The sequence below is a fragment of the Eulemur rufifrons genome, chromosome 7 (genome assembly GCF_041146395.1).
Source record: "Eulemur rufifrons isolate Redbay chromosome 7, OSU_ERuf_1, whole genome shotgun sequence".
NCBI lineage: Eukaryota > Metazoa > Chordata > Mammalia > Primates > Lemuridae > Eulemur > Eulemur rufifrons.
The window spans coordinates 62,928,542-62,954,010 of NC_090989.1; the positions used below are offsets into that span (position 1 = coordinate 62,928,542).

The 25,469-nt window shown below is 34.5% G+C and overlaps 1 protein-coding gene across 3 annotated transcripts in view; it reads right to left on the bottom strand.

The window, feature by feature from the left end:
* GSK3B (glycogen synthase kinase 3 beta) overlaps window positions 1-25,469 on the bottom strand; it is a 198,689-nt gene that overhangs the window by 119,728 nt on the left and 53,492 nt on the right. For all 3 annotated transcript variants that reach the window (XM_069475102.1, XM_069475101.1, XM_069475100.1), the window contains exon 2: window positions 12,805-12,998. In XM_069475102.1, the coding sequence (XP_069331203.1) occupies window positions 12,805-12,998 (194 nt within the window). The remainder of the gene's footprint in view (window positions 1-12,804; window positions 12,999-25,469) is intronic.

Consider the following 25,469-nt stretch of genomic DNA (forward strand, 5'->3'; position numbering starts at 1 on the left):
AAAAGGAATCAATACCAGAGACTGACAATGAAGAGATGACCCACAGAAATAATATCCTAGAACAGGGTTTAGTAAACATTTTCTATAAAGGGCCAGATAAAAAATTCTTTAGGCTTGTAGGCCATATGGACTCTGCTGCAGCTACTCAACTCTGCAGTTGTGGTGGAAAAGCAGTCATTCACGATATGTAAAAGAATGGATGTGGCTGGGTTCCGATAAAATTTTATATACAAAAACATGTGGCAGGCCCACAGTTTGCCAACCCCTGCCCTAGGAGCCAAGGAAGGAAAGTGTCTTACATTCAATATCAACTTTGCACTCAATACATATACATATACATTATATATACCATGGACTTTCTATATTAATTTATGAACCACTATTCTGGAAATCTATGATGACATTTTCCTATAACATTTAATTATTGTATAAATTGAAATTTTAAATTGTAAATTATAGTTATAAAATAACATACTGCCTAGGTAGGCTTGAAATTTTCTAAAACAAAATTCCAATTTTATAGCAGTAAACAGGATTCATGAATACTACTTTCTCCCACCAGCTACACAAACTATTAATACTTGCCCAGCACAGAAAAAGAAATGACAGAAAACATGCCTGTACAGCCTAAAGGGACTCAAGGATTTCTATTGTCTGTCAGCAAATATGGACTGCTAAAGTAACTATAAATCAGGTTCTTGAATGCTTAGTTTTCAGAAGTCCTAGCATGTAAGTCAACACTAACTTAAGTGCACATTCCTTTAATACTGTATCTTTGAAAGGCAATATAATACTAGCATATTATTGGCAATAACAACGATGATGCCAACAACTACAGAATATTGAGAAATTACTATGAGCCAGGCACTGTGCTAAGAGCTTTATTTTTGTAACTTCATCTAACACTCTCCACAAACCTGTCAGGTAGGTAACATTATTATCTCCAAATGAAGAAGGGGCGTAGGCATAGAAAAATTAAGGAATTTACTAGCAAACAGCAGAGGTAAGATCTAAACCAGGTATGTCCCTACCTGCCCCCCCAAAATGATTTCTGCAAGACACAAAATTCTCTTGGTTTTCCTCCTTCCTCACTAGTCAAATTTGCAGTTTTCTTTGCCAGTTCTTCCTAATATTCCTATTTTTTAAACACTGCAGTAGCCACAACTCAAGTCTCTCACCTCTTTTCAGCTGTTTCTATTACCTTTCCTAGTCTCAGGACTTTAAAGGCTGATGACTCCCAATTGCACATCCCTACACCAGACCTGTCCTATGTACTCCAGAATCTTTTAACCAACCGCCTGCCTGACAATTCTTCTGTGTCTAATATACATTTCAACTTAACATGTCATAAGCAAAGTTCCTGATCTCCCTTAAATCTATTCCACCTGGACCTTTGCCCATGTCAAACTGTTGATAATTTCATTCCTCCAGTTGCCCAGGTCAAAAACCTTGAAGTCTTGAGACCTTTTCTCTCTGACCTCACATTTAATCTTTCAAGAAATCTGTTGGCTCCATCTTCAATATATATATACCCAGGATTCCAGCAATTGTACTTGTGGGCATATATCCTATAGAAATGAAAATTTATGTTCACACAAAAACCTGCAAATAAAAGTTTAAAGCAGCTTCATTCAGAGTAGCCACCAGATGTTCTTCACTGGGTGAACGGATAAACAAACTATAGCATGTCCATACCATGGAATACTATTCAGCAATAAAAATGAATAAATCATTGATACATGCAAAGACATAAATGAATCTCCAGAAAACTATGCTAAGCAAAAAAAAAAAAAAAAAATTCAATCCAAAAGGTTACATACTGTATATGATTCCATTTATATAACATTCGTGAAAGAAAAAGAATTACAGAAAGGCAGAAAAGATTAGTGGTTGTTGCCAGAGATTATCCTGGTGTTAGGGGTAGAGGGATGGCACAGGGAGAAGTCAATGCAGTTATAAAAGACCAATAAGAAGACCCTTGTAATGTTCCATATCTTGACTGTCATGGTGGACAGCATAAAAGTCTGTATTCTTAATAAACTTTGTATGGCAATTATGAAAATGTGCCTCTCAGATCTCCCACTGCAAGGTACATCATTGACCAGTGGTCCCAGCAGCTGAGCTATCAGACCCATTCTCTCGCTGGGGCCAAGCTTCCCATGGGCTGTTCCCAGTCAATGACTAAGTATGGCATGCACACTTTATGGAGGCCTTTTCCCAGAAGAAACTTGACTTCTCTAGCAGGACAACTTTGGTTTAAGGATTCCCATAGGCTATGCTGTTACTTTCTTACAGCTGTACTTGCAGTGCAAGATGTTGCCTTATCCAACCTGCTACTGTCTTTCCCTTTCTCTTCCACCTGGTTTTAGCTTCCATTTGGTTAGTACCAGTTTCTGTAACGCAAAAATACTGCTACACATGGCACAAATAAAAATTACTATTTCTTTTAGTTGTCTGTCAGTTTTATTAGCAAATAGATTTTCCACAAATGACTTTAAACAGCCATATAAACACAAATAATTAGGTGCCTGAAAATATAAAATAGGATTACCAAATTTAAGAGGAAGTAAAACAAATAGGGAAGGAAAAAACCCCACATGAATAGCAGTTTGTAACAATTCAGGCCCCTAAACATAAAGAAAATAGAGTTTAGCTATATATAGAGAGTTTTAAAACTTAGAAAATGCTCTCATAATACTTTGTTTCATTTGAGTCACACAATACTAAAGAAGAGAAAAGAGAAAACACAAAAATATTTATTAAGTTCTTTTATGCATCAAACACTGGGCTAGAGCACTGCTATTGTAATACTATTCCCATTTTATAGACGATGAAACTGAGGCTTATAAAATTAATGGATATGCTCAAGGTTTCAAAACACCTAAGTAGTGGACCAAGGTCTTCCTCCTCTAGGCTGTCTCCAGAACATATTCAGAGAATAATCATATCTCTAAGGATCAAAAACAGCCATTAACTTTTTTCACTCTCCAAAATTGTATACATTAAAAGTAGGACACTCTCCATTCACAACACAACAATAGTGATACTTCACAACTCCACTTCCCCATCCCAACCACAGAACAAGTGAAATCAAGCAGGAGACCTGAAACCTATGACTTATTTAGTTCAAAGGAGAACTGAGATTAATAGTTAATGACGCTAAGATTCCTAATTAATTAAAAATGCAATTTACAGATTTTGAAATTGGAAAAGCCAGCCTCAACAGCCGTAAGTGACTTTTGGGATAGGTTGAGCTTCTGCCTGTAGTAATAGTAAAGGTCTCCTACTTTAATTAGGTACCTAGATGAACTTTACCCCTACACAAGCATTTTCTACCAACAAGCACGTCCAAACTGTCCAAGTGAGGTAGTTTTTAAAAGTCACAGTATAATGGTCACAGAGGGAAAAAGGCATTCAAATTGTAGGTAAAATACTACTGAAATGAAACTTCTTGTACTAGAAATTATTTAAAAACTGCAGTGTCTTACATATAGTTTATGGGACTACTGACACAGGGACAATTATTCCTGGTTTTGTTTTTATCTTTGACCTCTTTTCTTTTCACCAAAACAAAATGCCTCTCACTGCCACTACCTTTCAGCAGGTTTGTTTATTTAAGTGGGCAAGGAGAAGATCCTATTCTAACCTTTTGCTGGAAACACCTCATTACTTAATGCAATCCCAAGCAGCAGGTATGTAAATGAAAGGTGTTAATTTTTAAGTTGTCAGAGAAATTCCTATTTTATGATAATATATAGAAAGAAATTGGCCAATATATCAAATTTTACTTTCTGGCCACAACCATCTGTAAACAGTTAACATTAAGGGAAGAAAACAAGAATAATTAAATTCCACAAAGGAAGGATGATACAATGGAAAGAACTGAGCTTGGTGTAAGGCAGCCTGCCACTTTTTAGCATGTAGGCTAAAAAAAAAAAAAAAAGGTAAGAAAAAATAAAAACTATATAATAGCAACAAACACAATAAAATACTTAGGAATAAACTTGAGAAATGTCAAAAGTCTATGTAAGTAAAACTGAAAGACACGAAAGTTGATTTGAACAAATGGAAAGATATTTGTTATTCCTGGATAAGATAATTCAATAAATGTCACTTCTTCCCAAATTAATTTATAAATTTAATGAAATCTCAATGAAAAATACCAACAAGCCTTTTTATGGAGTTAGACAAATTGATACCAAAGTTCATATGGAAAAATGAACATAGAAAAATGGGTAAGAAAACACCAAAAAGTAAAGATTCAAGGGCAGATTAGCCTTATGAGACATTAGAACATACCATAAAGCCTCTATAATTGAAACAGTATAGTAGTGACACAGGAATATGCAAACAGTCTAGTAGAATAGAATGGGAAGTCCAGAAATAGACCCAAGTACATGTAGAAATTTAGCATATAGTAACAGTAACATCCCAAATCTCTGGAACAAAGACAGCCTTTCTAATAAACTGCACTCAGACAACTGGTTAATGATTCAGAAAAGATAAAATTAGATCAGCAGCTCATACCACACATAGAACGAACTCCATACACACAGGAATGAACTCCAAATGGATAAGGGATCTGCATGTAAAAAGTGAAACTACTAGAAGAAAATATAGATGAATTTCTCTTTAATCTGAGTATAGCAGAAAGGGTTTCCAATCATAATACAAAATCCAGATAAGATAAAAGAAAAGAACAATACAACTGCATAGGGGGAGGAGGGGACTCTTACATAGCAAAAGAATACTATATACAAAGTAAAATACTACATATGTCACAACTAAGGATTATTTCCATAACAAAACACTCTTCAGAGTTGATGGGGAAAAACAAAAAACCTCTTTTAAATGGGAAAAGAAAATTCACATGCATTCATAAAAACAAATAAAAGGGACCTTGAACAGGTGAAAAGATGTTTAAATGCACTCAAAATAAAAAGACCATAAATTAAAACTACACTGAAATACCATTTCTCACTTATTAGATTAGCAAAAATTGAAAAAGTGACACAATTTTTATAAGGAAGCTATGGAGAAATAGGTACTCATATATTACTGGAGAGAATGTAAATTGGTACAACCCCTTATAGAGGGGAATTTAGCAATATCAAACAAAACCACATACGTGTTTATATTTTGACTCAGCAGTCCTACTTCTATTAATTTGCTCTGATGTAATACCTCTAATACAAAAATACATATGCACAACGTAATTCACAGCAGCCTTCTTTGAGACTGCAAAATATTGAAAACTACTTAAATATCCATGAACAAGAAAATGATTAAATCAAATATGCAATACTATGCAGCTGTAAAAAGAATGAGAAAAATCTCTGAATTGATATGCGATGATTTCCAGGAAATATAACTAAGAGAAAAAACAAAGTACAAAAGAGTATCTTTAATATGCTACCTTTTATGTAAGAAAGAAACCAAGAAAATTATACATCTCTGATCATTTGTGCAAAAGAAACCCAGAAAAAGTAAACCAGAACATAATGAGATTGGCAATCAATAGGAGTGAGTGGAAGCAGAACAGGAGAAAAAGAAAGGGAATGACAATTGCATGTTTCTGTCCCTGGAACCATGTTTGTGTTCACAGAGTTTTGAAAACAAATTTTTTTTTAAATCAAAAAGAACAACGGTAAAGTTCCAAGAAGGGATACAGAAAGAGATGAATCAAACTATATCAAGTGAATAACCTACCTAGGCTATATGAAAAAAATTAAAATTGAAAAAAACTAATCCAAATACTTTCTGAACAGAATATATGGGCCACATACCTTTCATCCCAAAGACAAAAAAAGTATAAACAAATAGTGAACTCTCAGGAAGTCCAATTCTGCCCCAGAGGTATGAGTTAGCAGTTGTGAAATTATGCGAAATCTAGGATTGAGTAAATAAGTAAATATATTGTGGATGATGGTAACCAAGTTTTTCACTTCAGAAAAAGGAACAACAAACATAGTAAGAGGGAAGGCTAGACTGAACTCTGGGGTGTTGCTCTGAAATTGAAAGTATGAAATTTTAGTAGAAAGAAATACAGAAAAACACACATGTGAATACATATACCTAGGCACGTGCACACACACATACGTGCTAATGAGCACACGTGCGCACACACACACACATATCCCTACTGTCTAGTTCTATTGGCTAAGACGACCTAGACCCAGCTTGAAAGAGCTTTCACTGGCCAAATCTGAGGCCATTTGAGTATCAAAATAAATGACTAATGCATTTAATAAAATAAGAGTCGATGAGTTCACATGATATATACAAATAAATAGAGAAGGGAAAAGGTCTTCCTTCCTTATAATCCTTAGAGTAGAATCTAAACTAATTAAAGAATAAAAAAATTAGAAAATTACCATTTGTGGCCATTATAATAACTGATTCTAACAAGGCTCATCAATGTATCCTAAAATTGGTTGGGAAAAAAATAGTAATTCTACAGTAAAGAAACCCAGCAGACAGTACTAAATGACAGAAGTCAATGTCATCAGTAATCAGACAAGCAGACATCATGGACCTCTGGATATAATGCATTAAGAACAAAACATCATTTCTATGGTATTCCTGTGAAAAATGAATGTTCTGAATCTAATTATGAGGAAACATTAGACAAACCCAAATAACTGTTCAAGTATGCGAATGTCATGAAAGGCAACAACTGAGGAACTGTTCCAGGTATAGAAGAGTACAGAGATATGACAACTAAATACATGGCCAGGATTTTCTACTGTCGTAATGGACATTATTGGAGCAACTGGAGATACTTCAATAAGGTATTATATAACAGTATTGTACAAATGTTTATTTCCTTATTTTTATTAACTATCCTGTGGTTATGTAAGCATATGCTATTGAATTTCAGAAATACACACCACATAATTTAGGGATAAAGGGGCATCACACTTAAAAGTTGCATTCAAACATTTCAGGAAATATGTGTATATACGAAGAAAGAAAATAATAAAGTGTGATAAATGATAATATTAGAGAAATTTTCATGCAAGGTTTCATGGAATTCTTCATAGTATATGGCAATTTTAAGTCAGAAATTATATCAAACTGAAAAGCAGCAAGAATCAAATGATTTACGTATATGAAAGTAATTTTTAAACTATAAAATGTTACACAAGCACTTCATTACTTTCAAACAGATCATCAGACAAATCTATCTTTATTAAATTAACTGGTCACATATCCACACAACTCTAGTTTGGAGTAAGCTGCAAGTTTCAAATGTCTGTTATTCTTAAACCATGGTCCTTGACTCTGTACAACTTCCCCATTAAAACATGAAAAAAGGGCCAGGCACCTTGGTGAGGTGCCTATAGTCACAGCCTCTAGGGAGGCTGAGGGAGGAAGATAGCTTGAGCTCAGGAGTTTTGGGTTGTAGTATGCAACAGCACTAAGTTCAACATCAGTATGGAGACCTTTCTGGAGCCAGGGACCAACAGGTTGCCTAAGGAGTAGTGAACTGGCTCAGGTTGGAAACTCCCGTGCTGATCAGTAGTGGCATCATATCTATGAATAGCCACTGCACTCTAGCCTAAGCAACGCAGCAAGATCCTCATCTCTTCAAAAAAAAAAAGAAGAAGAAAAAGAGAAAAAAAGAAAAAGAAAAAGATCATAATAAAACATTACACCTACTATATTTTGTTACCTTAACATACCTTAAGAATGGATCGTGGCTATCTTCCCTTGTTGATAACATACACACAAAAAGCACAGTAACCAATACACAATTTCCTGGTAGCCAAGGCTCTAAGTGCTCTCTTGCCTATTATTTTATTTTCCTGACTCAAACCCTTTTATTTTGGACCAGGTTAACTGCTCCTCTCTGTAATGCATGGCTTGCAAAAAACATTCAAATTTCCAGTGAGGACAAATTACCGCACTCTACCCTTTGCCACCCAAAATGAACAGTTTTCTACTACTTAAATGTTTGTTTTCAGATTTCTACAATTCATTTACATAGGCATATACTTTTATTCTTTAATGAAAATGGTTTTGACACATTCTTTGTTTAGAACTCTCTTAAAACGTAATAATAATTAAAGATGTGATGAATTAGAAGGTAGAACTGCTAAATAAAACTAATAGCTGGTTTCTTGAAAAGATGACTAAAGTAAAGCTATATAGCAAGTTTGAACAAGAATAATAAAAAAGTGTCAATAAATATAATACACACAAAAAAATCAAAATGTTAAACAAGAATAAAAACCAAGAGTAAATACAATTTATTAGAAAGCAAAACTGATTATCACATTTATATAATTTATTATATTTAGGTCAAAGAAAAACAACATAAAACCTATATGAAAATCAGTTATCTAATCCTAATAAAAACTGTTAATCTAGGAACATAAAATAAAACAAAATCACACTAGGTCACCAATCATACTTTAAACTTGGGTTTTTAGGTAAGCTAAAAACTGTTAGAGTGGACATATAATAATCTTTAGGAAAGCAACACAGTAAAGGGCCCTACTAAACGGCATCATCACATTAAATGCTTCTGGAAGATACGCCAGGATCAAAAATAAATGGGGGGAGGCAGTGTTTAACTGGGTAAAACAAAACTTATTTACATGAAGGAAGACTTCTTCCTCAGACCTAGAGAAGAGAAGAGAAGAGAAGAGAAGAGAAGAGAAGAGAAGAGAAGAGAAGAGAAGAGAAGAGAAGAGAAGGAGAAGAGGAGAGAAGATAAGATTCTACTTTCCAAAAATTTAAAAAACGCTGCAGTACAAACAGTCTGTTAAATTTAAAAATAAGACAAAGAATTAGAACCGCTACCATTATTTAAACATTATTCTGGTGGCCCTGATCAATAAAATAATTAAAAAAAGAAGAACAAAGAAGAAAAGGAGAAAAAATGCAAACTCTTCATTTGCAATTGATATGGTTGTTCATAAAATCAAAGGCAACGAACCATAATAAGAGTTTGTTAATAATCATAAGAGTAAACTAGAATATAAAAGATTAACAAAAATTTATAACTTTTATTAAATATTAGCAGTAAGTAAACAGAAAATACAATTTTTTTAAATTCCATTCACAACAGCAACAAAAAAATTACTAAACATCTCCGGATGAACTGAAAAATTTAAGACCTGCATAATAAAACTACAAAGCTTTATATTAAAAACTTGATTAAATGGAGAGAACTACCAAATGCGAAGTGGTAGTTCTGGATGGGAAGACTATTGTAAAACTGTACATTCTTCCCCCAAATAATCTGTAAATTTTACCTAATTTCAACCAAAATTCAAAGTTTTTGTTTTATTGGGGTTGAAGGAGAGCCATCACAGGATGGTATCTGATACACTGATTTAAGAGAAAAAAACAAGAATGGGACAGGCAAAATGTGCTATTGGTTCTTGTCATTAAATGTTATGTAAGTGCCAAAATGGACAAATCAGTGGAAAAGAAAAGGACAGAAGAAAATCCAATATGTATATGGCAATGTAATGTATGATTTTTAAAAGGGCATTTGTCCATCAATGGAAAAAAGATAAACTTTGTAAAATGGTTTCTGAGACTAATGACCTACCACGTGGGGAAAAGTTAAGTTACAGCACTACTTCACACTACACACTAAATTCCAGAAAGACTAAAGAAATATATGAAAATAAGTAAAATTCCTAGAGAAAAAGAGATGATTTATAAGCAAGATGGAGTAGGCCATTTCTCAGCATGACACCAAAGCCCAAATCAACATCTGAATAGCAAACGATATCATAAGCAAAGTTAAAACAAACTTATACTATTGTTTCTCACTTTAGATAATGACAGATAGTTCATATTCTTGTGAAGGCAGCTTCTGGGATGGCCCTCATGACACTTGCCTCCTGGTATTTTCACTTTTGGTTAATCATGGCACCCTTCCAATATTAGATTATAAAAACACTGTGGTTTCTGTCCTAGCCTTGCTCACTATTTCTCCTTTGGATCACTTGCCATGGGGGAAGCTTGCTGCCATGACATGAGAAAGCCCGGTGGAAAGGCCTGTACAGCAAGAGACTAAAGTCTGCCAACAAACACATGAGTAAGTTTGGAGGTAGATATTCCCCCTTCCAGTCAAGATGAGACTGCAGCCACAGCTAACACCATGATTTCATACAGTACTGTGAGAGATACTGGGCCAGAGGTTCCTAGCTAAACCATACCTGAATTCCTGGCCCACTGAAGCACTGAGATAATAATTTGTGTGTTGTTTTACATCATTAAGTTTTCTGGGTAATGTATTATGCAGCAATATACAACTAATACATTTCTTAACAAATGAGTGAGAAAGACACATACCCTAAAATGGGTAAAAAGAGTAACAGTACATGAAATGATGTTGCAAATTAAAATAATTTTTCACCTACAGAATTGAAAAATGTAAAAATATTCCCAATATCTACAGACTACACAGGAAATAGGTATTATTCATACTCAAATAATGTTCATTTAAATTATAAGAATCTATCTTGAAGGCAACTTATATCAAGATTTAAAATGCTCTCCTAACATTCCACTTTTAAAAAATGTATTCTGATAAAGTATATATATGCATTGTTTGATAAAGAAAAATCTTCAATAGCTAACAATGGAACAATGACTCAAATTAGGGTATATCCATACAATAAAATATAATGTAACCATTAAAGAATGAAATGAAACTGATTTCCCTTTCTTTCTTTTTGAGGGGGGATACAGAGGGCATGGTTTAATATTGTGACAGAAAGAGGCTTGATGCAGTGAGAAGTTGATATTGTGATACAGAGTGAGGATTAATATCGTGAGAGAAAAAGAGAAGGAAGGGGGAAGGGCTTAATACAGTGATGATAAAATGTAGTAAGGCACTGTAGAGTCAGACTGTCTGGTGTCAAATCCTTGTCCATCTACCCACTTACTAACTATGTGATCCTGGAAAAGTTAATTTAGAATCTCTTTGTATATAGGTTTCCTTATCCAAATAATAATAGTATTAATCTCACAGTAGTAATGGTTAAGCACTATGTAAAACTACTCATAAAAAAATACCTATAATAAGGATTTGATAAGTATTTGCTATCATCATTAACTACTAATCCAAAATAGTTGGATGTTTGGAAATTCAGGAGACAAATATAATGATAATGGAGACCTTGTCATGAAAAAATATAGAATTTCCTAGTTTATGAACAATAAAGGTTTAAGGAATTTAAAATAGCAAGATTCATATGGCTCTGGAATCATCTGGGATATTTCACACAGAAGAATTTGACCCGAGTCTGTATGTATGTAAATAATTTAGACAGTAGGAGAATGGGAGTAATAGAAAGGAAGCTGAATAAAGCAGAGAGACCATAAAGAACATATTTCAAGGATAGTAATGCAGAAAGTTTGGAAAGCTGAATATCTGGAAAACAGGAAAGACTGTGGAAGTTTCTGAGTGCACAGGTAAACTAGACAGGTTTTATGGTCTAGGTTATAAAGAACCATAGAAGATTTTTGTGCAGGAGGAACACAACCAAGAAGAACTTTGGGATTATTCTAGTGTTAGTATGCAGAAGAGATTGAAAGGGAGAAAACCAAGGTATAGGCTTACTAGTGGTTAAGCAAACAATGACAGGACCTGACTAGAAGAATAGTGACCAAAAAGGAAAGAAGGGATACATCAACAAAGTAGTGAGAAGGAAAAAGAAAAATCAACCAAGTGTGACAATGAGTGGATATTAGGGGTCAAAGAATGGAATAGTCTAAAAACCAAGCAAATCTGAAGGTCTGGGAACCAACAGGAAGGATTTCCACTGGGTCTTTAAAGTTAAGTCAAGGTTAGATAAGATGCCTTGCCAATTTGAGATAACAATGCAATATTAAAATATTAAGATCCAGTGGGCATTTGGCAATATGAGACTAGTATTTGGGAGAGAGGTGAGAATTGGAAACAAAAATTAAAGAATTAAAAACAACAACAAAAAACCTCTATAGAATGTTCTAGACAGTTTAGAACAGATAGACACTAGACGGTATGCTATTTCAGAGCTGTGATCACCTCTTATTTATTTTTATATCTCTTAATGGTTAGCATTGTCTTAACACATGGGAGGCTTTCAGTAAAATGTTTCAGAGGTGGGAGAGGCAGAGAAGGGAGCAAGGCTGCATAGCTTGTTAATAACAAAGCCTTGATTACCACTCAAGTCTCCTGACTATACCACAACATAGAGAAGATATCTGAGCTTCTATGTGGTGTAGGATTCCCTAATGAGATGGTGTAAGAAATGAAAATCAATGACAAGAACTGAACTTTGGAACTGATGGTTTCTAGGGATAGACAGGAAAAAAAAAAAAAAAAAAAAAAAACAAGAGAAAATAGCAAAGAAAAGTCACATTATGGAGGAAAATGGATAGTGTTGCATCACGGATTAAAGGAAATTTTTCAAGAAAGGAAGCATAGTCAACTGTATCAAAAGCTCATGATACAGGCAATGTTTCTCTGGTCCCCTACACCAATGAGGCACAAGGCGAGGAGAGGTCACTTTTTTGAAGTATAAACTAAGAAATTTTAACTTAACTTTCATAGGATTTTAAATACATATATCATTCATAGTACTGGTTACAAAAGTACTATTCCAATCTTCATTGAATTTTATCTCTAGAAAACACATATCCAGAAATAATTAAAGTCACTATAGTAGTTGAACTGAACAAAAACTGGCACAATAGATGAAATTTAAAGCACAAAGAAGCAACTGAAAAGTAATCATTTATGGTACATGTATTACAATAGCAACAAAATATACGAAATGCCAGAGGTCTTACCTTAAATCTTTTGTCCTGTAATACCTTCTTAATGGCAACCAGTTCTCCTGAATCACAAAGTTTGGCTTGATATACTACACCAAATGACCCATTTCCAATCACTTTAGTGTCCGTATAGCTGACTTCTTGTGGCCTGTCTGGACCCTGCCCAGGAGTTGCTACCACTGTGGTCACCTTGCTGCCATCCTTGTCTCCTAAAGGAAGAAAGGAATTTTTTAAAAATGAGAACTATAAAGAATTTAACTAAGAAAACTGCCAAAGTATACAAAGTAAACTATATTCTTTACTACAAATTACTTTTAAATGTTCATCTCAATTTATTACATAGAATTATTTCAGTTTTTTGTTTTAGTTATAAGTAATTTTTTAATTAAATTTGAGCTCTAAATCATCATGTCCCACCCCCTCAAAAAATCTATGTTAGTCTTGACTACAAATTCTCAAGTTGACTATACACCTCCATAAGTTATTTTCTTACTCATTTATAAAACCTTTCTTTACTTTAGCAGTCCTAAGACAGAATCACAGTCTTCTAAACTTAAACTCCAAATGAAGAGCTCCAGAAAGGTTAGGACCAGAAAGATTAAAATCCAAGATACTGAACATATTCTTATAATCCAGTTGTCCCAAAGAAGATAAAAAGCTGAAGTGATTTCAAATACAGTCTGACTCTTCCCTAGATTATCCAAGTCAAAACCATTAACACCAAGAAAAGATTTCAAAAACTTCGAATTAATAATTTCACTGAACAAGTTGCTTGCAAAATCTCACAAATCTAATTCACAAAACAAAGGATTATTGTTTTAATTAACATAATTTAATAGATTTTAAGAATGGCTGCTGTACTCCACAATTTTAATTGAAAAAACTGTCTGGGGTATAACCAAAAATTATGTTTTTCTACTGTATAACCATATTTCAATAAAGAAAACAAAAGCCATAGCTTTACTTGCTCTGGCAAGAGAACTGAAGCAACATAAGCATTTGTGATAACTTTCCCTACTTGCCTCCTCAGGTTGTACTTCTAGAAACACCTTCACATTTCAGGGGTTCAAAAACCAGCTATGAGGCTGGGTGCGGTGGCTCACGCCTGTAATCCCAGCACTCTGGGAGGCCGAGGCGGGTGGATCGTTTGAGCTCAGGAGTTCGACACCAGCCTGAGCAAGAGCGAGACCCTGTTCACTACTAAAAAATAGGAAGAAATTAGCTGGACAACTGAAAATATATATATAAAAAATTAGCTGGGCATGGTGGCACATTCCTGTAGTCTCAGCTACTCAGGAGGCTGAGGCAGAAGAATTGCTTGAGCCCAGGAGTTTGAGGTTGCTGTGAGCTAGGCTGACGCCACAGCACTCTAGCCTGGGCTGTCTCAAAAAAAATAATAAATTAAATTAAATTAAAAAAAAAAAAAACCAGCTATGAAAGCTATCCACCACAACCCTGAAATTTAGCATCTCTTCATTCCCGCTACTAAGCTTGGGAATGTCTATATCAGCATAGTGATTTCCAAGTGGGAAAAAACACAAATCAGATAATTCTGCTAAAAAATTAAAAGCAGAGTGGAAAAATAAAACAGGTAGGTCCTACAGATGTTATAACTGAGATTGCTGAGGTCTCTTTTTGAACTGAGATTTGATGTTGACAAGGACCAATTCTTTCATCCTCTTGTACATGCAGGGAAAAAGTACTTACTATTTTAGCAGGAATTAAAAGATTTACTATTAACTCTATTCCCTCTAAAGCACAGAAACTGCTCAGAACTCTTACAGACTACATTCTCTACTAATATGTCTAGGTATACTAGGAACTATGGCTTACAGGCTTTCTATAAACTTCAAGCATCCTAGAATTTTTATTCAGAAATCATCAAGTTCTTCCAGCTGCTGTGCCAGAGATATGAAATAGTAGAGCTGAAAAGAAAGGCAGGGTAATACCAGGGATGACTTGGCATGAACATTAGTAACTCCATGCGGCAGTCAGCAGCTCGTATGCCAAGGAAAAGCATGTCACCATTTGGCATTGTAATTAGTCAACTTAGCAAGAAGATAACAACTGTATAAAATTTCACCATTTACAAAGAACTTTCCCATTCATTGTTTCATCTACTTTAATACCTATAATAAATGTAGGGATATTATATCTACTATGGAAACAAAGAAAGCAAAACTAAGAGAGATTAATTTACAAAGTTTTAAGTAACAGAACTCTTCACATGCCTCATGCCGCCTCTGTCATATTTTATAACCTTCCTACTACCACTCAAAGACTAACTTCACATACTTTTTCCTACCACCCTCAAAAAAAAGAAGATAGCATTTCTGATAATACAATGTAAAAAGATCAGCTCCAGAGTAAGTATGAGAATAAATGAACAATCTTTTACAGTTTTCAGGCCTCAACTACGTACTCCTTAATAGTAAGAGTTATTTCCAGAGATACTTTGGCAACATTAGGTTCTAAAATTTAGCTTTGCAAAAGCACATGAAAAATTAACGTGTAGAGAGACTGATTCTGTAACAGTCAAATAATATTTGCTACTAGAGATTGGATTCTTTTGGACCACAGAAATAGAGCAAGCACTACTTCCTGGAGACCAAAATCCTCAAGAAAAACTAGAAATCATAACAAATCTGCCTCATTAAAAAAAAAAAAAAAAAGGAACCACTTTTCCCAAAACTAAATCTCCCAGAATACATGTAACAGTGATTCTCACACTAATTATATGACACCAGCCAATATTATAAAATTGCTCTTCAAAAAATGCCACTGTCTCGCATGTGCAACAGCAGAGTTAGCTCAGCTCCAGGCTCTCTCTTTGGCCAGAGGACTCCTGGGATCCTTTATTACAATTAGAATCCGCTCACATGGTATGAATTTCCTACATAATTAGAACACAGAATTAAATCCCCTACTTTTTCTCATAATAGATAAATCTTAAACATATAAACCACAACAAGCTCCTCATAAAGCAATGGAAATATGGTATGCGGTAGAACCACCACTTTCTATTGAGGGCTGTTAAATACAGAATACAATTTTTACAAAAGCCTCAGTAACTTTAGGCATATCCCAAAATGACACTAGTTCTCAATCTTTCAAACATAGGGTTGTACCTGTAAGCAACATCTTATAGAGATATTGTCTGAAGTCTTTTCAAGTTACTCCTCAGATCAATCCACCCTGAGATGAACAAATGTAACACTGTGACATGGACCACATCCAAAGTATGGAGTGAGCATCCTAAAACCCAAAGGCCACTTCAAGGATGTTTAAATATTTAGGAGGTCTTTGGCACTGACACTCTAACTTTGTAAGAATGAAAAAAATCTCAAAGTTGAACATACTTTGTTCATTTAACAAAGCCATTTAATTTGATGTTTCTTTTCTTAAAGAGAAAAATTCTTATAATCCAGAGCTGAAAAAGCAACATCTGAAACATTCTGTAAACTGAGAGTCTTTTAGAAAATATTAATAAACCATACTACCAATACAAACTGAACAAAGTTCTGCCACAATCCAAGAAATACTCTGGTGATCTTCTTGTGGGGAACTGAGTGTGTAATGAATGAATGCCTCTATAAAATCTTCCTTCACCCCAAGAATAAAGTCTCTGTCTAGAAATAACAAAGTTAAAAGTCTGCAAACAAAATCCCAGAGAAACCAGCATGCCACCCAAGACTACACAGAAGATACGAAGCATTTCCATGACATTTTCTACCTATTAATAATAACAATACTATTAGTAAGAAAAACAACATTCTCTATCATCTATCATGAAGAGAAATAATAGAGTTTTTAAAAAATGTTTAACAAATACGGTGCTCTAATAAATTACTCAAAAGAACCAAAAAGAACCTTATTTTCCAGTATAATTAAGACTGTCAGAAGGGGAAACACTGGCCACTATCAATTTTTCAGGTTTTTTAAGTCAAAGTGCAAACAACTCTTTACCCTATGCAGTCAGCTAAAGAATTTCTATTAATGCAAAGATATTCTCCCCAATATAAATAAAACTGTTAGAAACAGGAAAATGAATTAGCAAAGGAAATGAAAAGGAACTGAGGCCCACAGAATCAGAGTTAGATGAATTCTAAAATGAACTTATTCCTGTCATGAAATAAGGGCTCTATTTTATGATGTGGAAACTCTAGCCAGAGTGCGCAACTGCTCTCTTGTACCTTGGAACAAATGAAACTATGAAAAAAGATAGGAAATATCAATCAAGCAGTTGAACCTGTCAAATCAGCCCTAATGATCAACAGGATGATATAAATTTCAGGGCAGTATCTATGTAAACTTGATGTGATAAAAATCTTTCTAATGGGGCCTTTTCCCTTAGACATGGTTCATATCCACGTGATTCTAATCTAAGGGATTGGGAAAAATAAAAGAACTACTAAATTTCCTTTGGGGATAGGAAAAGCAAACAAAAGGAGAGGCAAGGAAAACAAAATGGACAGATGTGACACAGAGGCTGACTTCTGGAGATGTTTCCCTATAGTGATAACTTCTAGAAAGGAAAAGGAAAACATATGGTGGCAGAGGACAGAGATGACAGAAACGACTCCAGAGTCCTTTACAATCACAGGAAAATAATCATGCTAAGTAGCAGTCCCCAACCTTTCTGGCAACAGGGACTGGTTTCATGGAAGACAATTTTTCCACGGACGGGGGATGGGGTATAGGGTGAGGGATCAGGCAGTGATGAGCAGCCATTTCCTACCAGGCCACAGATGGGCAATGGGGTCACCACCCAGGGGTTAGGGGACCTCAGTGATAAAAGGATTAACAAGCATCCATTTTGAAGAACCATAAAATTCCCTTCTTCAAAAAAATAAAATCAGTCAAGTTTTTGTCCTCAGAGAGAGGCATAATGGAAAGAATATGGCCTTTGAAGTCATACAAAGGTTTGAATTACACATTCTACCACTTAATATCTATAAAATGGAGATAGCTGCTACTTCACAGGGTTGTGATGATCAAATAACATAGATTAAATAGATTTTTTTAAGTGCATGCCACATTGTGGGTACTCAAAAAATCATAATTTCTCTGAACTTTGAATTATTAGCAGTGGGAACAGAAAAAAACATTATTCTCCTGCTTCACTATGCTCTTTTACCACTCTGTATGTGCCCTACTACAGTGCTTATCACAATGTTCTATAATTATTAAAAGTCTGGGCCCCTCACTTCACTAAGAGTTCTTAGGAAAACCAGACATTATCTGAATCATTTACACTTCCCTATTGCTTATTAGCACAAGATTCAGCACAATGCAAGTGGCTCAGCAAATGTTTGCTATTGAATTTATTTAAGAATCATTCAAGCAGAAGAATTGTTAGGATTTGAGAACTACTTCATGCTAAACATAAGTAGTGCTTTTGATTTCTTCCTATGCTTGCCATTGGTCAGATACAAATCCCTGGGGACAAAGTACATAGAAAGGCCTTTACAAGTAGTAAAACAGAATGGAGGGCTTACGGAAAATACTGTGACAACCAGCAGCCAAAACAAATGACCCAATTTGCCACAAGTCTATTTATTTATGGATAGGAGAATTATTCTGATTCATAACCCTTTCCCAAATAATTCTGGTTTCTTTGAAGCATCGATATGCTGCAATGGGTAAAAATTTGGCAGGAGACATACCTGAGGTTTGAAGTTCATTTTATATCAGTGTATCTAAGCATATTCCTTGAGAACCATTTTACAAGTGAGTTTGCAAGCACTACTCACTATGGGCATAAGAACCACCTGGGAGAGTTAACTAAAAATAAAGATTCTAGAATTTTAGCCCAAGAAGGGTCAGTAGCTCTGAAATGCGGCTCAGAAAACTTTTGTATTTGTATTTTTAATAAGCACCCCAAATGATTCTTAATATAGGTCTAGCTATTAAACTTTGAGAAAAAACCACAATATACCACTTAATTCCTACAAAAACCTTGTGCTATACTCAGAATACTCACTTAACAAATGGCAGAACTTAAGGTGTTTGGACAGATTTGATAATTTGCTCAAGGTAACCCCTTCGATAACACATACCAATAGGATTCAGATCTGTCCATTTACTCGAAAATCTGTGACTCTCCTATATTACTTTGCTCAGGACCATGTAATAAAGATAACAGGTGTTCAGGTCCTAAAATCAACTTTCTGTGTTCAGCAAAGCTGAAAATTTCAAAAGGCTCCAATGCAAGTTAGCTCCACAAATTCTTTCTTTAAAATATTTATACTTCTTTTGAACTAATTTTAATTGACTCAATTAATTATCTTCTCTCAAAAACAAACTTTACTTTGAACCAAATGGTAAACCAAAAATCGGAATGAACTATGCTAATTTTCAACAGTCTGAACTTAAATATTATTTTACTCATAAACCATGAACTAGAATCAAGCATATTTTCCTTTTTTCTGACTCCAGTAAACTGGAATAAAATCAAACCAAACCTGAAATGAATAAATATTTCAATTGGTCTTATGCCCTCACTTGAAATAATTTCAAGATGTATTTTAGAAACAGGTTTATTTTCCATGAAAGTCTAGAAGGATTGCAGCATGTGTACGAGCTTCAGCTTTTAGGTATTTACATTAGAATCTTTACATCTTAAACATGTTTATCTGCTTGATTTACAAACTGTTCAATTTGGAGCACAAGGAAGGGTAGATAGTACATTTAAATTTTTCTTAAGAAGGAAGGTTGCCAGATTATCAACGAAATAGTATACTATACATGGATAGTAAATACTTAGACTAAAGAAGGAAATAATTACTTAAAAAATACAGTGACTCACTGATTCAGTCAGTGGTCACATTTTAGAAACATCAACCTTAAACAGCCTCAAATCCAAAAGAAAGCCAGAAAATAGACCTCATAAAGCTGGTATATTTTATTCTAGTCCTTAGTGAGCATAATACCAGAATCAACACACTACATGTATTTTTAATGGATTAGGTGTGCTTTAGGCCGACCACACATCCATTTCGTCCTCAACATTGCCTGCTGACAACCCAAATGCCCCCAATTTAACTTTAATTTAATTTAAGCTCACCCAATTCTGCCCTCCCTGAAATATGCAAAGATACCATATCCCTTAATCCAAACTGCTTTCCCTACAAGACAGCATACAACTTTACACACATTTTTACATAGTGGAGGCTACTAAACTAGAAATTATTCTTAAATTTTAAATGGTAAAGAGGGGAGGAGACTGGTAAATTTCAAACACTGGGTCTCACAGTATACTTTTTACCTCCCAGCTTTTATTAAGTTACAGGTTGGGAAAGAGACCCATATTATTATTTCAGTCATTCCTCTCACCCCTAAATATACTTATCATACTTCATCTAGCAAATTCACAAATATTAAGATATAAAAAGCAATGTATATATGTTAATCAAAAAATGCTTTATTGCTAAAAAATGCCAACAATCATCTGAGCCTTCAATGAGTCATAATCTTATTGCTGGTGGAGGGTCTTTGCCTCGATATTGATGGTTGCTGAAGGTTGGCGTGGCTGTGAGAATTTCTTAATCGTGAAGTTTGCCACATCGATTGACTTTTTCTTTCACAAAAGTTTTCTCTGTAGCAGATGATGCTATTGATAGTATTTTTTTTAAGAGCCATTTTTCAGCCTACCACAGTTCTCAATTTGTTTCTTTGCTCAGCAAGACATCATAAATCTAATAAACAAACTGGAAACAACAAAGAATATGAGACATAGTGAAAAATTAATGGCAGGGAGGAAAGAAAATCACAATGAATAGAGTAAATGATGAGATTAAAGTAATTCTGAAGAAGATGACAGATGTGGAGAACAAAGATAATTCAACATAAGGATAATTACTGTTCCAAAAGTAGACGCCACACATGAATAAAAAAAGTATTCAAAGACACAAATTTCCTTGAAATTGAGAAAACTATATATGTAGGACAAAAAGATACAGTGTATACCAAAAAGAACTGACTCAGAATGGTCAAAGTATCCTGGTTAAACTTAAGGATAAAAAATAATCCACAATCATCCACACAGGAATAAATTAGTCATCAAAAAAAAGGTGACAATGGGGCAGAGAGGCAGATGTTTGTAGAAAAATCAACGTACTAGTTATGAAAAAAAACGCCAAACTTCTACCACTGTTTGGTTTATGACCCTGAAAAAGTCAAGGAACTGTCCTTTCAGGCCTTAGTTTCCCTATCTGTAAACTGACAGAGTTGAATAAATATGAACTTTAGATCCCACTCAGCTCTGAAAGTACTTGAGTTCACAGCAGCCAGACAAAGAGGATAAATTTCAAACACTGGGTCTTATAGTATACTTTTTACCTCCCAGCTTTTATTAAGTTACAAGTTGGGAAAGAAACCCATATTATTATTTCAGTCATTCCTCCCACCTCTAAATATACTTATCATACTTCATCTAGCAAATTCACAAATACTAAGATATAAAAAGTAAACACTCAAGGTTAACAAGGGATACAATAAAACTAGGCATCCTCCAAGATGATTTTTAAAAAGGCTTCAAATTGTTCCCAAATATCAAGCAGGGGATGTTACAATAAAACAATCACTGAATGAAGGAGAAAGAATATTTGTTAGGGGAAATGAGAAGGTATCTGCCACAGCAAGAGCAGTGAAAGGTAAAGTGTGGGAGAGAATTGAAGGTATTTATAATCTCCAGTAGTGGTTCTCAACATAAAAGCCAAAGAGATCCTACAAGGCTTTGTTATGGCAAGGGGATCTACAAATCCATAAACAAATAAACCATTGTTGTAACAGACTAATAAACAATGTCATACCCACAAATATATACATTCGTGTTGATTTTTAAATATGATCCTGTTTGATTAATAAAGTATAATTTTCCTTAAAAACAGCAGCAGCAATAACAACAAAGCCCTACTCTTTGACTTAGTATTTCCCTTTTTAGGAATATGGCAAAAGAAAGTAATCAGAAACAGAGAAAATAATCGATTTACATAGATATTCATCAAAGCACTCAATAAATTAGAGCTAATCTAGATGCCCAAAAGTAAGAGAATCATTAAGTAAACTATGATATGCTCACACTGAACAAAATGCTAAGCAGTCATTAAAGTTACATTTTCAAAGAAAATTTAATGTTATAAGAAAATATTCACAATACAAGACTACATGAAAAGGTAGGCTGCAAACTGATATATATTGTTTGATCCCAATTTTAAAAATGAACGTTATACAAATATATCAAAAAGCAGGCCGGGCGCGGTGGCTCACGCCTGTAATCCTAGCACTCTGGGAGGCCGAGGCGGGTGGATCGCTGGAGGTCAAGAGTTCAAGACCAGCCTGAGCAAGAGCGAGACCCCATCTCTACTAAAAATAGAAAGAAATTATATGGACAACTAAAATATATATATACAAAAAATTAGCCGGGTATGGTGGCGCATGCCTGTAGTCCCAGCTACTCGGGAGGCTGAGGCGGTAGGATCGCTTAAGCCCAGGAGTTTGAGGTTGCTGTGAGCTAGGCTGACGCCATGGCACTCACTCTAGCCCGGGCAACAGAGTGAGACTCTGTCTCAAAAAAAAAAAAAAAAAAAAAAAAAGCAAACAGTTTTCTCTGGATACTAAGAATGCAGGCAAATTTTTATTTTCTTTTTTGTATCTCTATGTAATTTCCAAATCCCCTGCACACTGAGTATATAAAACTTTTTAAAAATAAATCTGCTTAAAGTTATAAAAAGATATTCTTTCATAGAAGTATTATTGTTATAATCTATTTCTTCACTGGGTTCTAAGAAATCCAAGTATGCTTATAAAACTGTTTAAACTAAAAATCAGCAAGTATTCCTTGAATGATTTATCCTTAGTTCTAAAACAGAGTATAATCGGCATTATGGAGAGATGGATTGAATGCCTCATTCATAGTCAATGTTTATTCTTAAATTAAGCATTCTTATATTCAGTGCAGAAAAGAATGACAAAATAAGCATGACTTATCAGGATTATACTTAAAAGATTTCCTAAAAGGTGGTATCTATATTCAGACTTAACTTTTATGAATCACTACGTGACTGTTCATTTAAATCATAAAACAATCAGTAAGCTGTTATTACTATTTAACAGATGAAAGAAGTGAAGAGGTCAGCCTGGAGCCTTATCATACCACAACTAGAACCTGCTGAAGCAGACTTAACCTCGCCAAAAACTTATGCCTCATCCAACAAACTATTTGAAACCTTCCAGACTATGCCACCAAGGCCATATATAATAGATCCCGCTAGTCTACAAGAAACTGTAAGTACTAAATCTATCACACCTCATAATCCTGTTTACTTAGTCTCCACCAAAAATGCTAACCTCTCCCATTTGCTATCAACTCTCAACCCCCAACTATTCTACATATCCCTCTCATCTGAGTCAATTTCTCAACCCTATCCCTTGGGTGAACAGCAAACTCTACCTTCTAACCTTAAGGAAAACATAACTCCCCTAAAAATGTTACTTTCATAAATCCACAGAAGCTGATACTATTCAATCCCTCCAAATCTCAAAATACGTCCCTCCTTGACCCTTACTGCCTTTTCAGAACCATTATACTCCCTTGGCCATCCAAAAAACCCCACTCACCTGAGGTCCTCCTATGCTGGTTCCTCCTCTACCAACGTCTAAATGTTGGAGTTCTTCTGGGTTTGGTGCTACACCCCCTTTTCTTTTCTCTGTTCTGTCTATATACGCTCCCCAGATTATTTTATGCATTCCCAAAACTTTAAATACATGGTACTTATGTTAATTATTATCATGTGAAAGCTGTTGTTTCTCAAATTTATTTCTGTAGCCCAAACCACTCTTTCCACCTTTAGAGACACCTACATTCAACTTCTCACTTTAGAGTAACACTTGTCTGTCTCATTCCCCTGATTAAAACTTTTTAAAGGCTTCAGCATGTTCTACAATACCCTGCAAGATCTGGTTTCATCCTCATCTCATGCCATTCTCTTCCCTTGTTCAGTACCTTCAGTTGCATTAGCCTTCTTTCAATTTATTAGATGCAGAAAGAAAGATCTTTGCCACCTCAGGACTTTTTCACATAATGTTCCCTTTGCCTAGACTGTTCTTTTTCCACCCCCACCCCTAATCCACTCCTTTTTATCATTTAGGTCTCAGCTTAAACATCACTACTTCAGAGATGCCTTCTTTAGAACAATCAAATCTAAAGTAGTTTTCCCCTGCTATTAAACTCACAATAAGCAGTTCTTTTCCTTCAAAGCACTTATCACAATTTGCAAGTAAGTAAACACAAATAATGTCCTGACCATATTAGACATTCAAACTGTATCTTCTGAACAAATCAAAAATCAGTGAATAAATGTACTTATCCATAACCATACAGCTAACAAATGGAAAACCAAGATCCACCAGTGTTGAACACACTATATATAATTTCCCCTAACAAACTCATCTATTACTGCCTCAAACATAATGTAACTAGATTTAACAATCCTTATTATAAAAGAACATGTTAAAATTCCAAGATATCTTACAATGTAAAATTTACAAGGGCCAAAGTGCTCAATGATATAATGGCAGGTCTGGAATATCAAAAAAGTTATAAAATTATTTTTATTTCAATACTTCTTGCAATATCTCTGAAATACTTTCTCACCTGAATAAGCAAGGGACAGACAGTAACTAATGTAGCAGACAGTCCTCTAAATTTTCACCAATAAAATAGTTGTGTGGAATGAAATATAGATAAAACTTTCTTAAAAAGCAAGAATTACGTTCTTAAATCAGCCCACAAAAACCCCTTTAACACTGGTGAAACAGGCCTTAGTACTAATAGTACAAGCTTGAGTTCTGGGTCCAGGAAGCAGTGCAAGTAGTGAAAAGCTGAGCATAAGAAAAGAAGGTAAGAGAGATAGACAGTGAATAAAGTAAGTAGGAGACAAGGAGAAAACATTAACAAGCACAGTGTTGGGCATGTGATATATCGTATTTTACTTATGCCCACCAATCCCACAATGCAGCTGTTATCATCATCCTTTGTTTCATAGGGAATATTTAACGTTAAACCTACACCCTCTTCCCACTACTTCTTTAGCAACCTATCCTAAAAAGTGTGTAATTAGCTATTTAACGCACCAAGAGGATATTAGACCTATCTGCATTTTGCACTACAGTTTTTTGTATACAGTAAGAGTTCAAATATTTGTTGGACAAATGACTGAATCAGTAAATAAATGAGCAAAACAATTTAAGTACTGTGATTTTTTTCTAACCATTCTAGACTACAATGATTATTCCTCCCTCTGGATTGACACTGAATGTCTCTACTTGTGCTGCCCAATACAATAGTCACTACATGAGGCTACTGAATCCTTGAAAGTGACCAGTCTGAATTGAGATGTGTTGTAATGCATACTAGATTTTCAGGACTTAGTAAGAAAAAAGCGTAAAATATTTCAATAATAATTTTATATGGATTATGTTATATGATAAAATGTTATATTTTTATATAATGGATTAAATAAATTTATTAAAATTAATTTCATGCATTTCTTTTAATTTTTTGAAAAGTGGCTATTAGAAAATTTTAATTATATCTTGCAATATACTTTTCTGAACAGCATTCATCTATACCATCCACTTGGCAGCATATGTATTTTAAATATTCAAATATGTATGTT